At 49.6% G+C, this 12672-nt stretch overlaps 5 protein-coding genes across 5 annotated transcripts; 3 read left to right on the top strand and 2 right to left on the bottom strand.

The window, feature by feature from the left end:
* Positions 1-447: 447 nt before the first annotated feature.
* On the top strand, positions 448-2004 carry M431DRAFT_109034 (hypothetical protein; the record flags this gene model as incomplete). The annotated part of the gene is made up of 1 exon (XM_024911695.1): positions 448-2004. The coding sequence occupies one exon, from the start codon at positions 448-450 to the stop codon at positions 2002-2004; it is 1557 nt and encodes a 518-aa protein (XP_024777204.1).
* A 185-nt stretch (positions 2005-2189) lies between these two features.
* On the bottom strand, positions 2190-3526 carry M431DRAFT_491770 (hypothetical protein; the record flags this gene model as incomplete). Its single annotated transcript, XM_024916932.1, has 4 exons — positions 2190-2354; positions 2416-3204; positions 3271-3349; positions 3414-3526. The coding sequence occupies 4 exons, from the start codon at positions 3524-3526 to the stop codon at positions 2190-2192; spliced, it is 1146 nt and encodes a 381-aa protein (XP_024777203.1).
* A 1414-nt stretch (positions 3527-4940) lies between these two features.
* M431DRAFT_77431 (hypothetical protein) lies at positions 4941-6754 on the top strand (the record flags this gene model as incomplete). The annotated part of the gene is made up of 8 exons (XM_024922576.1): positions 4941-4970; positions 5031-5064; positions 5173-5267; positions 5343-5364; positions 5424-5520; positions 5574-5585; positions 5650-5818; positions 5873-6754. 8 exons carry the CDS (start codon positions 4941-4943, stop codon positions 6752-6754), a joined length of 1341 nt encoding a protein of 446 aa, XP_024777202.1.
* Positions 6755-7506: 752 nt separating this feature from the next.
* On the bottom strand, positions 7507-8184 carry M431DRAFT_78429 (hypothetical protein; the record flags this gene model as incomplete). Its single annotated transcript, XM_024922691.1, has 1 exon — positions 7507-8184. The coding sequence occupies one exon, from the start codon at positions 8182-8184 to the stop codon at positions 7507-7509; it is 678 nt and encodes a 225-aa protein (XP_024777201.1).
* Positions 8185-11927: 3743 nt separating this feature from the next.
* On the top strand, positions 11928-12386 carry M431DRAFT_54230 (hypothetical protein; the record flags this gene model as incomplete). Its single annotated transcript, XM_024921120.1, has 1 exon — positions 11928-12386. A coding segment is annotated over one exon (459 nt), but the record flags the coding sequence as incomplete, so codon positions are not given.
* Between the last annotated feature and the right edge of the window lie 286 nt (positions 12387-12672).

Raw genomic sequence — 12672 nt, 5'->3', positions numbered from 1 at the left:
AAGCTCGATGAGCCCAGCGTCTACTTCACCATGTGCTTGCCACCCAGACAAAGTGAATCGTATCGAAACGGAGGGTAGCTGCCTAGGCGTCTCAGCAATGTGCAGTTGCTGAATTGGGTGAATGGTGATGCTTGGACTTGGTCGCGATAAATTTCCTGAGCCAACATCTTCTGCCTGGACGCGCCAAGTAGCAAAGAGTTAGTGCAATGCGCCACACTAGAATCGTTTTTAGCCACAGTGTTGTGGAGCACTGAAGTCGTGGAAGCTCACTGAGTGGCCCCCCTGTATTTAGCGGCCTATGCAGCTGCTGATAGGCTGAGGCGGTCAGGTACCTCTCACAGCTCCCGAGTGCAGGCGGTACATGTGCCGAGATATAAGGCGGCATGTGCAGCCCAACGTTCATGTTCGCCTCGATATATCAAGTGCAATGAATCTCAATATATCAACATGCCCGACCATCATCCGGAAATCCTACTCAAATTCCAAAAGCAGCTTGATCCATATATCAAGCCTCGAGAACAGGTCAACTACATAAGACGTGTTCTGGCTCTTCACCTCGGATCTTGCGCCGGCAATGGAGCCATTCAGAGTCCTCTGTTCCTCATCGACAGCTCACAAGAAGTCACCACGCCATCAGACTTAACGGGCGTATTCAGGGAATATGTCGAGGCTCTCCAGGCCAATACGGCAGCACGCCGTCAGTTTGATAGTCTCTTGAAAAATAATACCCCTGAAGACCCCGAGCCGCCAAACCCAAAGGCCAACAGCGTCGATCTATTGGAGGAGAGAATATGCCTTTTGAAGCTGCGACAGAAGCGAGAGAGCTTACTTGCAGCTCGACAGTCTTTAGATCTTCTCATGGAAAAGCCTGCTGCAACTCGGGAGTTTCTAGATGCCAAGCACATCTTTCAAGGCAGCCCTGGTGTGCCAAGCGCACCAGACGATGTCATCAATAGTCTCGCGCTAGACCAAACATCTCCTCAGTCAGGTCTCAGTGACCGAATCCAGCAGCTGGAGAAGACAGTTTTGAGAGCAAAACTACTGCTAAAGCAAGAAGAGCAGACAGTACGAGAGACGAGAGACCGATCCAAAAACCAGTTTGACATGGTCAGCAACGGTGCTCGGATGGAAGCGCTGACAACCACTCGCAATGAACTCATCACTTGGATCGAAACCGAGCTTGCCAAAGCTTCTCCTGGGGGGAGCTCTGGTGCAGCCAAAAGCGGCAATCACAAGTCAAGAGTCAGTCCATCAACAATCGCAGCCAATCTTGAAGAGATTAGCAAAAAGTACGCCAAATACGTGTCTTCGAGGAAGACTCTTTTGGATCTGGAAACACAGCAGTTTCAGCTATCTCAGCCATCTCATCCATCGCTTCTACCGCCTGCACAGTTGGTCGCCGGCTTGGATCGAAGCAGCAACAAACCTCCAATGCCTATTGACCATCTCCTGACTCCCTACTTGAGAGCCTTGGCAGCTATTTCTGTCAGCCAAAAGGCAGCCATCAGCCAGAAAGCCTTCTTCACCTCGGCGCTGTCCAAGCAAAACCAGGATGCTTGTCAATTACTCGGTCGTCTCCGCGAAGAAAGCCATTTGCTGCCCGCCTATCCTATGAAAGACTCTCTGCGCCGTCGGTCTGGCATACAAACAGAAATAGCGTCCAAGTCTGAACACCCAGATATCTCAAAGAGAATTAAGCCCTGGGTATTTGCCGCCGATTCAGCCAAGATTGCGCTTCTCGAATACGCCGCAGAAACTGTCGATATTGGTCAGGTAGCACTCGAGAATTGCCTAGAGAACCTTAGAGAAATTGACTTCCTTTTGGGTCACCCAGAGGAAGGGGAGGACTCCAGCGAGGTTTCTGAAAGACAGCCAAAGACTGGAGCTGCGGCAACGAGGCTTGGATCACGAAAAAACACATCAAAGAATAGTATCACAGACGATGGGCATGATGTTTGGTCCAGACTACACGGAAATCTAGGAGTGCTGAGAGACGCAGTCTGATTCATGCGTTTAGCGGTTTTGATCATGCGTTTAGCGGTTTTTATTTTGCCTCTGTTCTATATATCTCAGTCATAACTGCACATCTTTGGAAAAAAGTACAACGCCGTTAGTCAGAATAAGACATGGTGAACCCAACTCCGCGTAATTGCTCCTTCCCCAATTAAGCCACTTGATATTACCGTAGTTTACTTTTCAGACATGATGGCAGATATCCTCATCGACAAATCAAGGATCGATAGATGTTCGTCCGCTCCGTCAACAAGTCGTTTATCCACTTCAGAGAAAATTAGAACAATCTTGTTCTTTTGGATGTCAGGAATGGTCTCGTCGAAGATGAGTTCTTGGTAGAGCTATACGGGTACACGGGTTAGAATGATGCCGTTAAGCACATGTCAAGGCGTGTTAGCCTACCTGATTTACGACTTGGCCAGCACTCCAGCCGTCTGCTACCAGATCCTCGACCACCTTGGATATGGACTGATACGTCTCTCCTGACGCCCTTGGGCGCATGGCTTTGACGAGATCGTCAACGGTTGCTCCAGGGATAACGCCAGCAATGTCTTCGACGATTTTGACAGTCACCGGTCGCTTGTCTACATCCATGGAATCGTCTCCTTCGCCGTCCTTTTCTGAGAGCTTTGCCCCAACCAGTCGAGCAGCACTCTGCAGAAAGGTAATTGCCTTTCGTAAATCGCCCTCGCTGCACTTGATGAGTGCATCCACAGCACCATCTTCGAGCGCAACGCCCTCTGCCTCTGCTATTGACTCGAGTCGCTTTTTTGCGTTGCTCTGATCCAAGCTCTTGAACCTAAATTTGCTGCATCGGCTGGCCAGAGGGTCGATGATTCGAGTGACATAGTTGCAAATCAGACAGAAGCGTGTAATCTTGCTATACGTCTCCATTGTCCGTCTCAAAGCGCTCTGGGCGTCTTGCGTCATGGAGTCGGCCTCGTCTAGAATGATGATTTTGAATGGTGGGCATGGGTATTTGTCTTTGTATGAGGGCGGTGGGTTGGTCAGTTGCATTCGTGCAAAATCTTTGACTTTTTGTCGGACAATCGAAATGCCACGCTCGTCGGACGCGTTGAGCTCGAGAACTCGGGACTTGATCATCTCTGGGCCGTAGAGCTCCTTGGCAAGTGCCAGAATGGTAGAGGTTTTGCCAGTGCCAGGGGGGCCGTAAAACAGCATGTGCGGAAGCTTGAGAGAAGGGGGCCATTAGCTTGAATATGCATCTCGAATCCAATTGCGAGCAGATTCACCAACATTTGAAGCTTGCAGTGTTCTCTGCAGAACCGTGACCGTGTGATCCTGAGCAGTGACATCGTCCAAGCTCTTGGGGCGACTATTGGATATTAAATAAGCAAAAAATATCCTCAAAGATGCTGCTCAACGGCGAATCGACTGACTATTTTTCAACCCAGGGTTGGGCACGAACATTATCTGGCTTGTCGTGCTTCTGGGATGATGTTCCGTTTGTGGCGGCCGCCTTTCTGGCCTTGAGGTCGAAAAAGCTGGCCATGCTTGACGAAGAGAGCCGTACCAGATGATGGAACTAGACAGTTGTTATTGTTATCAGTGTAGGTAGAGATACAGAGGATCAATTCGAAAATCTGCAACTGTTAGTTCATGCGTGAACAGAATATGCCCAGGGCAGCCAAAAATCCATTAACGCGTCAGTCCGATAGGCGCGAGGCGCGTAGCCCAAAAAAGATGGCCGGCAAGGCTGATGAACCCCGCGACTCGACCCAGCCAGTGCATGAATCTCGCTGCTCCTCAGGCCCGTAGCGTGACCCCACCTACCTACCTAGAGGTACATCCCGATGAAGCTTGTCGGATGCATATTGATGTGTGTTCCGGCATATTTAGAACGCTGTGCAGGGGAATTGATATTATTTTTCTTGGAACGTATAGTTCTATCAATGAGATGGAGGGAAATACAATGTCTATACGTATCTGTAGCCAGCGAGAGAGGCGTCAATGCCCTTCAAGCTTACCTGCAATTGGTGCCTCGGAATGGAGCGGCACTAATTTCCATGTTCCGAAATATGAACGGCATTGGTCTCTCCAGATACCCGTCTATCAAGCTACGGGTAATTATAAGGGACCTCTAAGATAACAGGTAGAAACAATATGAGTCCTTGAGATTCGATTAGGTACCTCTTTGGGCCAGATCTTCCTTGGGCATCTACATGTAACATCAATGCTACTCACCATGCATTACCCGGCATCCTAAATAGCCTGTAGCACTCGTAGGTGGCTAAACATTAAAAAGTCCGATAGAGTTTCCATCCATGGGAATTAATACTGCTCACCTACCGCATCAGTCCGTGTTAGTTGAGGACTCTGCGACAGCCCCGACAGCACTCCAGCCTCTATAGGTTAGCAGCTGAATATACAACGTCCCCCGCCTGCATGTAAGTACCCGCTGGGCTGGGCGCTGTTGGCTCTCCGACGAGGCGTTCCGGTGGCACGCATGTTTGCATCAACCTTTGTCTTGTGCTCAGGCTTTCCCTGTTTTCTCCTCTTTCACCGATGACTGTCTAATCAATGCCATGAGTTTAGCTTTGTCGTATTCCATTTCTCGCATTCAATCTTCCATCTTCCATCAATCCTGATCGAGTGCTACCTTATTCCTCCCGCCTCTTGGTAGATCCCTCAGGCCAGCCCGCAAGGCAGCTGCCCGCTAACTTTGATTCACTCGGCACAACCCCTCCTTGCCTGAACAGGCTTCTGCCACTGCAAGGCAAGCAAGGCATTAAATTCACCAACTGAACTGCATCCGCCTGGCATAACTCAGCCCTTTGCATATGAAGATTCCGCTGCCGGAGGCTGCCTCACTCTCCAATTCTCCTGCTGGCTGCCTCTGCAGATGCTCATCCTGATACTCCCCATCACAGCGCCTCGCCTTTAACATCAGCTTCGAGGCCAGCGTCATGGATCAATCCATCATTCGCATCTCCAAGGTTTGGCTGCTTTACAAGTCGGTTTGCGGGCGTCACATGGCTGATCAGCGCTACCCATAGGAGCTCAGCGACATCCAGAAGGGATCAGATCTGGGTACGTGACTTTGATCTCAACTCGACCATGGCAGCTGCCCATCTACCTAGTAGTAGGTAGTAGGTCACTGATGATATGGTGCTAACCGGCATTTCCTCGCTGCTACAGCCATTGCAGTCGCCTGTCGTGATGTCGACGTTCGCAATGTCAGAGCCCTGATCATGGGCCCGCATGAGACTCCCTACGAATTTGGGTTCTTTGAGGTAAGCTTATGGTAGTGTCCAGTAGACATTGGGTGGCATCGCATACCCGAACACCGTGCTAATACCGCAATCAAGTTTGCCATCAGGTTTAACAGAGGTGAGGCCCAACGTTTTTCTCTATGCAGTTGACTATACGCAAGGTGCTTACAAACCAAGATTATCCTTCAAAGTCTCCCAACGTTCAGGGCATTACGACAAATGGAGGGCGTTGCCGATTTAACCCCAATATCTACTCCAGCGGCAAAGTTTGTCTGTCAGTACACACAGCCTACCCTTACTCATTTCCTCATACTAACCTTCTCAAAGGTCAATCTTAGGGTATTTTCCTTTCAAGTCATTCAAATGATACAGTAAGTTCAAGGGATTTCTAACTTGTCAATAGCACATGGAGAGGAGAGCGCGGTGAAGAGTGGTCGTCAGCACAGGGGCTAGAGTCGATATTGTTATCAATACAGAGTCTGATGTCAGCAAATCCCTACGAAAACGAACCTGGTTTCGAGAATGCAAATGAAGCATCCGATAAGCAAGCTCAAAAGCACTACGTCCAAAAGGTAAGGATATGGTACCGTTCATTCCGCACATGAGTAGTTCTAATCTACTTGCAGATACAACACGAAACTCTGAGAATCTCTGTTATTCAACGTCTTGAGGGCTATCTTGGACTGCAGCCCAATGGTGCCGGTGCGCCGCCCCCTGAAAGTCTCGATTCCAAGGACTTGGACTATGATGAGCAATTAGAAGAGGCCAATAACCCGTTTGAGCCGTTCAAGGACCTTTGCAAACGTCGATTTCTTTGGTATTATGATTCATACATGGCTGCTGTGGAACAGGGTAAATCCGAGGTGGAACCTCTACAGCCGTTTGTGAGGATGCCATTCGAGTCTCCGGGGTCCAACTCGATGGATGGCCGCTTCAACTATCCGGAGCTCGAGCGTAGACTCAAAGCCATCAAAGAAGCGCTTAATGCAGAAACAGCACGGTGGGCAGAAGAAGGCCTCACATCCAAAGCAGGAGAATCGACAGTTGCCGTTAATTTGCAGCATCAGTTTGACCAAGTGTCGGCCTACCTGAAGCGGGGCGATATGCCGCATAGTGTTGTTCTGGAAGACAATAACCCCTTTGTCTGGTTGATTACATACTTTGGAAGGCCGATGACGAATCTCGATGGTGGCCTCTTCCGCATCAAAATGGCCTTCAGCACTCGGTTCCCAAATGAGCAACCGCGAGTCAAATTTGAGACCAAGATTTTCCATCATCTCATTGCGACCGATGGAACGGCATGTTACACCCCTAACCCTATGAAGGTGGAGGACGTCAAGTCTCATATCGATGCCATTTTTGAGATGCTTGAAGAGGATGAGCCGGCATATGATCCGAGGAAGATTGTCAACCCCGAGGCCACCAAGATGTTTTGGGGAAACAAGCCAGAGGACAAGAAGCTATACAACCGCCGTCTACGGAGATCAGTGCAGATGAGCATGGAGTAAGAAACGGCTTGTGAACTTTGCCCACCCTTCTTGTTGGAAGGCTTTACTGACCAAGTACCAGGGAATTCCCCGAGTGATGAGTTATCTCTCTTGAGAGCAAAATAACCATTTAGCGTGCCGTGCTTTACCTATTGTTGCTATTTTTTTTTTTCAATGTGCATCCTGCGATAGGGGTTTGGCGGCGTTTTAGCAGACCGTTTTTCTCTTTCCTTGCCCCCCTGCCTTTATTCCCTTTGTTTTCTCGGAAAGGTAGTTGGGATTTATGGTGCGCCTAGCGACAAAGGGGCGTTTTACCTTCGTTCGATACTTCTAGATGGCGCCGGAGGAGAGGAAAGACCAGATTGATATTACTGCTCGTGGCATATGATTTCACCTTCGATCGACAGCCTGGGGGAGATGGAGAGAGGACGACATCCCATCTAGTGAAACACTCCAGCGGGTATGACTCATAGCTTAGGCAATTTTGCTATGCAGCCATCTTGGTTCATACTGACATGTTGTCACCATTATGAATGCTATTGAAGTGGAAAAGGCAACTCTGGATTATGAAATAGAGTTGACTGGTTCAGTCATTTCTTCTGACAAATTTGTGCCCCAGCACGATCATCTATATCCCAAACGCCGTGATTGTATGCAGTCTCTGTTGTCCAGTCCCATTTGTCGTCCATACGTAAATCATAATACCGTGAAACAGAAAAAAAAAATGTAAAATAGATTGCCAACCAACCAGCCGATCGACCAACCAGTGGCGCTCATTTCCTACTCTTCGTCTTCTTTTCAATCTTGTCCTTGAGCGGCGCATACGGAGCTGCCACGCCAGGATATTCTTCTTGCTTGCCATCGCCACCCTTGAACTGATACACGCCTCCAGCGCCAATAGTCGCCGGCGTGCCCTGCGTAGGCCGGCTCACTTGTTCGGCGTGTAACTTGTCGAGGGATTCACCCACGACTGCGTACTGCGACCAGTTGATGGGCGGGCAGCGGACCACATCCTGGGCCTTTGGTATCGGTTGCGCGACCCATGCGCGGGTCGTCTCGTCGTCAGGTTGCGCTCCCCGGCCGACTTTCCCCATGGCCAAGTCTCGGGCGAACTCGTCCGGGTGCTCCACGGCCTCGTTCTTGATCTGGCTGAGGGCCTGGATGTCGGCCGTCGCGCGCATCCTCTGCATCTGCAGCACGGCGATGGCCGACTTGAGGGCGATGACGTCGGGGTTGGACTCGAACTCGATGGGCTTCGAGGGTGGCGGCGGCAGGCCGACTTGATCAGACTGCTGCGAGTGCGACAGGGTCGAGCGCGCGGGCTGTTGTTGCGCCGCGGCGGCGGTAGGCGGCACGGGCACGGGCACGGCGGTGACAGTTCTGCTGCCTTTGTCTGCTGCATCGCTAGAGGAGAGCTGCGCGGGAGGCAAAGTGGGCGTGATGGGCGACATGGGAGGCGGCACGGGCGACGAGGGTCGGGAGTCCATGTTTGTCGAGATGGTGAGTGCCGGGGCCATGTTCAGCGCACAATGCGCCGGGGCCAGCGGCGAGAAACTGGGCGGCCAGAAAAGGGGGGGAGGGAGAGATTTTGCTTGGCCGATGGATGGGGGGGGCGAGAGTTTGGATGGGTTGATGCGAAAATGTTGGTACGCGTGGCTGATGGGATGGTTTGGTGTTTGGTTCAAGTTTGAGGCGTAGAGTTCGATGGGCCGATGTCATTGTTTGAGGGTACATTAGTAAGCTCATGATGCAATCCCTCCAAGCTGTTACAGAAGTCTTAGAGAATGGACTTAGGTGACTGTGTTAGCTACCATAGAGATGTAAACGCTGTTGTCTTTACTGTATGATTTCTATCTTTTAAATGATAATAGCTATCGCTCCGGGTAGTTCAAATATCAGAATAGGATGCGAAACAATCCCTCTTAGATACATAGGTCCTCCCTGCCGAGATTCCTTGAGTATCTGCTATCACTACTCTTTGCAGCTACTATAGCTACTATAGCTACTTTCTGCTACTATCGCTACTTTCTTCTAATATCTGTTATTATATCTATATTCCTACTATATGTACATAGCTTTAAATTGAAACGGGATGCTGGGTAGCAAACTTGGGTCGCTGAATATCTATACTCCAATGCAGGGTAGCTTCAACAGTAAAAGAAGCCATACCACGATCACCAACAACGCTGTTGGTCTCACTGAGACATTGGCATTACCGAACCGAAATAATCCAAAAATAGGCTCGGGCTACTGCATTGCAGCTGAACAGATAACTGCGATGTTGCAACAAGGCGGGAGAGCGGCTGAAATAAAATGGGTTCTCGTATACTCGTATGGCTAGCATTATACCATGCAGCTGTGAGTGTACTGACAAAGGTTTCACAGCCATAATGAAAGACTCTTAGCTGCATGTGTGCAACGAGCCCTAGCAATTCATTTCTAAGGGCTCTCTGTCTTATGGCTCAGCTTTACCATATATTCAATCAACAAATGGAAACAAGGTAAATTGGAATGGAAGGAACTCATCATCAATGACTCTACCGTATAGACCTCGAAAAAGCAAACCTCTGGCTAACTTGCAACGGTAATATTCCCGCTTGATATGCCAGCTTACAAAGTCTAGACCTTCTGTTGGAGAAGCTACTTTGCTGTAACTGATCGACCAGCATCTCGGTTGGCTACGGGAGCTAACCCTTTCCAAAGCGGCGGCCCTGTCTCAGCAATGTCTCTCGCAAGAACCAACAACAGGGGACTTGGTTGCCATTCCAGATCCCCCATGACTTCACGGAGGGGGCATCAAGCAGTGCGGCACTATTATGCGCGAATAATGAATGACAAGCAGTTGTCCAAGGGTCTTATTGGTCTTCAAAGGTTCCCTTCGGTCACTCGCTGGACTCTGCAGTAGTACCTCGAACCAAGAAACGAAAGTTTCTTTTCGCAGAATTAGTGCCCTTCCAGTGTCTTTATCCACGTATATCCATCGCTAATTACAATGGAAATGACCCAGAAGAACTGCTAGATCTGAAAAAGAATTGTGCGCCGCGGAACCTGCAATATAATGACGAAGTGGCTAGTTGATGCTACACACCCATGGCAAACCTCTTTTCCGCGCGTGGGCGGCTCCCAACTCTGTTTCAATTGGAGTGCTGATCTTTTGTTTTCCCCAAACTTCCCGTCGTAAAGCGGGCTTTGTGGCTTACCGAGAACAAAGTCGCATCGAATTCTGTTGCCATGGGATCCATCGCAACGTGGACGCCACATGATGCCCAGCTGTCGCCGCTAGAAGGTCGCGGATGCAGTCCGAGTAATATCGAATATCGGGCTTCTCCCTTTAGAGCCTGTGCTGCATCAACTTTTGTAACATATCGAGGGCAGAAATCACTAGTGGCATCCATCGTCTGTTAGCTTTCATCTTTCTTGGGCGGCTTGTGCAGGGAAGCAACAGAAACAGAACGTGAGAAATGACACAACGGCACATCCCCCTGTTGTTGGGCAGCCAAACTATTGCGCGCCAATCTGCAGCATGCCGCCCCAAGTGAGATCCAAGCCAATATTCTCGACGCGGGCTGTGGCCAATCCCAGGAGCCCGCTGCAGTTGGTCCATGGATGGATGCTAAACGACTGCTTTCGCCTCTAGTGTCAGATATTGGCCCAGAAGCGATGGAATGGGAACGCGAAAAAAGGCCGTACCGTGCGTGCAGCTTGTGAGCCATCGTTTGCAGGTGAAAGGGACGGGAATTGGGGCTAGCAAAGCAAGGAGGCGAGCTTGAAGAAAGAAGGTGAAGAAGTGTTCGTATTCATCATATGACCAGTGCCATTGTCTTTGGTTCTTCGGTTGCGACTGAGCTGTTGTCAGCCTTGGGTGAATAGTCTGCTGCTCACTATGTTGATTGTCTGCTCTTAACAATAGCAGAAATACCTGAGAGAAAACACTGGAAGGGTCACTCATAGTGACTTTTAAAAACGTGCCGAACCCGCCGCCTCGTGGCCTGGAGCCGCGATTTAGTTCTTAGGAACCACCCCCTCCTGGGCAACAACAAACTTGAACCTTTCTGCCACATCCCGACAACTTAGGCCTTCGTCCTCCACATTATTTTTAGTCTTGATCTATTTTCGAGTCTCCCTTCGGATCAACTGACTCGATTCTGCCATAAAGAAGCCGCTGAGTGTTCTACCATCAGCGGCGTGTCTTGTCTTCTACGCCGGTTCAATGCCACATGCAGAGTTTCCAGCTCAAATCAACTCCGTTACATGTTCGCATCTTCATATCTGAAAATATCTCTGAGATTTCGCCTGCTTCGATAATCTCTTATCTTCCTCTCGTCGTCTATTCCAAGGGTGGAATTCCAATCAAGCATCGTCTGCCTTAGCTGCGGGGATCCTTTAGCCGACGAACATTCTCTCTGAGTTGCAACTCGGAATCTCTCAGCTTCCAATTGGCTATGTCCGCGTCATAGTCTATCAATCTTACTTCTGGCTTGTCGAATATTCTTGGAAGACTATGTCTGCTCCTTCGCCCGTCAACACTTCTTCACCTTGCTCAGATCATCAGCTCACGTTGCCATCAACCTCGCTATCTCGAACTATCGGATTTCGCAATTTTTCATATCCATTTTCTCTCACTGGAAAGGCGCCTCTCGTTTCACGTAATTCGCTATCGCCAGTCACAGCGCGAGACTCCTTTACAACTCCTCCGAACCAGAGTTACCCACGTGTCGTCGAAAGCACTGTCCCAACTCAAAGTCCCATCCCGGCCACTCAGACATACGGCGGATAGCATCCGGCATCTTCTGATGTGGATAGAAGTCCACTCCTGAATCGCTTCCTATCGCGAAGCTCTTCGACCAATCCATCGTCTATTCAACCGTACTTGTCGCCAAGCACAGGTAGTCAAGGCACTTCACCAACTGGCGCGACGTTACCAAATTCAGACCAACACTTCAAGAGATTTTCACCATCGCAAAGGCTGTCTTTAGGACAATACAATCTCGAACGCCATCAGGAGAAAGTTACTACTCCCCGAGAAGGTAAAGCCGATGGCCGACCAATGTCTTTGTTTACAGACGCGCCGCTAGAAAATCCCCTAGATTGGGTAGCTACGAGTACAGGCTCTCGCAGCTCAAGATACGACCCAATCTTTCTCCTCCCTTTCAAGCAAGCCTCCAGAATGGCTTCCTCGACCTCAGGCGTTGCGAGCTCCGCATCGAGGTCTATGAACACATCGAATCAGTCTCGAGGAGAATATGACCCTTCATTGAGTAGCGAGGAACCTCGATCTGAATACACTACGGCGTCCGAAAAGAGACGTCCCCGCTGGATGTCACAAGTCAAGAATTGGCTGGCGACCAGCGAACCCTCAGCTCAAGCGATGAAGGACCAAAAAAAGGACGTGTTCAAAAAACACGGTGTCGACATCAAAGATCCACAAGCCGCGGCCAAGATGCACTCTCCCCTGGGAAAAGTGCCACTGGATGCTATTACATCTACATCAGGCCCTACCCCCGAGAAGGCCCTTAAGGAAAAAGTTCGAGTGAAGGAGACACCGACATCAGGTGTTAGACATAGCCGCGGCTCTCAGTCAGTATCGAGCAGCGTTTCGTCGCTACCAAGTGTGAAGAGTAGCAAAGTCTGCAATACAATCGCGCCATGGGAAGAGTAAGAATAGAAAGATGGAGTTTTTCTTTTCTGTTCTTTTTCAATTTCTTTCTAGAATGCCCTTTTACGAACTTTACGAGCTTATGACTTGCGTTGACAACATCGAAATGGCTTCTTTTTATGATCATCTTCTTTTGCTACATGACATCGAGGGCTAGGGCAGCCAGTACCTTATTAGGGCATTGATGAGGCGCCTTTATATGCATACCTAGCTGAATGAGTTGTAGATTAGTTCAATACCCCGTTGAGTTTTGCTTCTCTAGATACTATATGGAATGATGGAA

The sequence above is a fragment of the Trichoderma harzianum genome, assembly GCF_003025095.1.
Source record: "Trichoderma harzianum CBS 226.95 unplaced genomic scaffold M431scaffold_3, whole genome shotgun sequence".
In the NCBI taxonomy this organism is placed as follows: Eukaryota; Fungi; Ascomycota; class Sordariomycetes; order Hypocreales; family Hypocreaceae; genus Trichoderma; species Trichoderma harzianum.
Note: the sequence above shows the minus strand (reverse complement) of the source record. Positions and strands in the feature narration are given on the sequence as shown.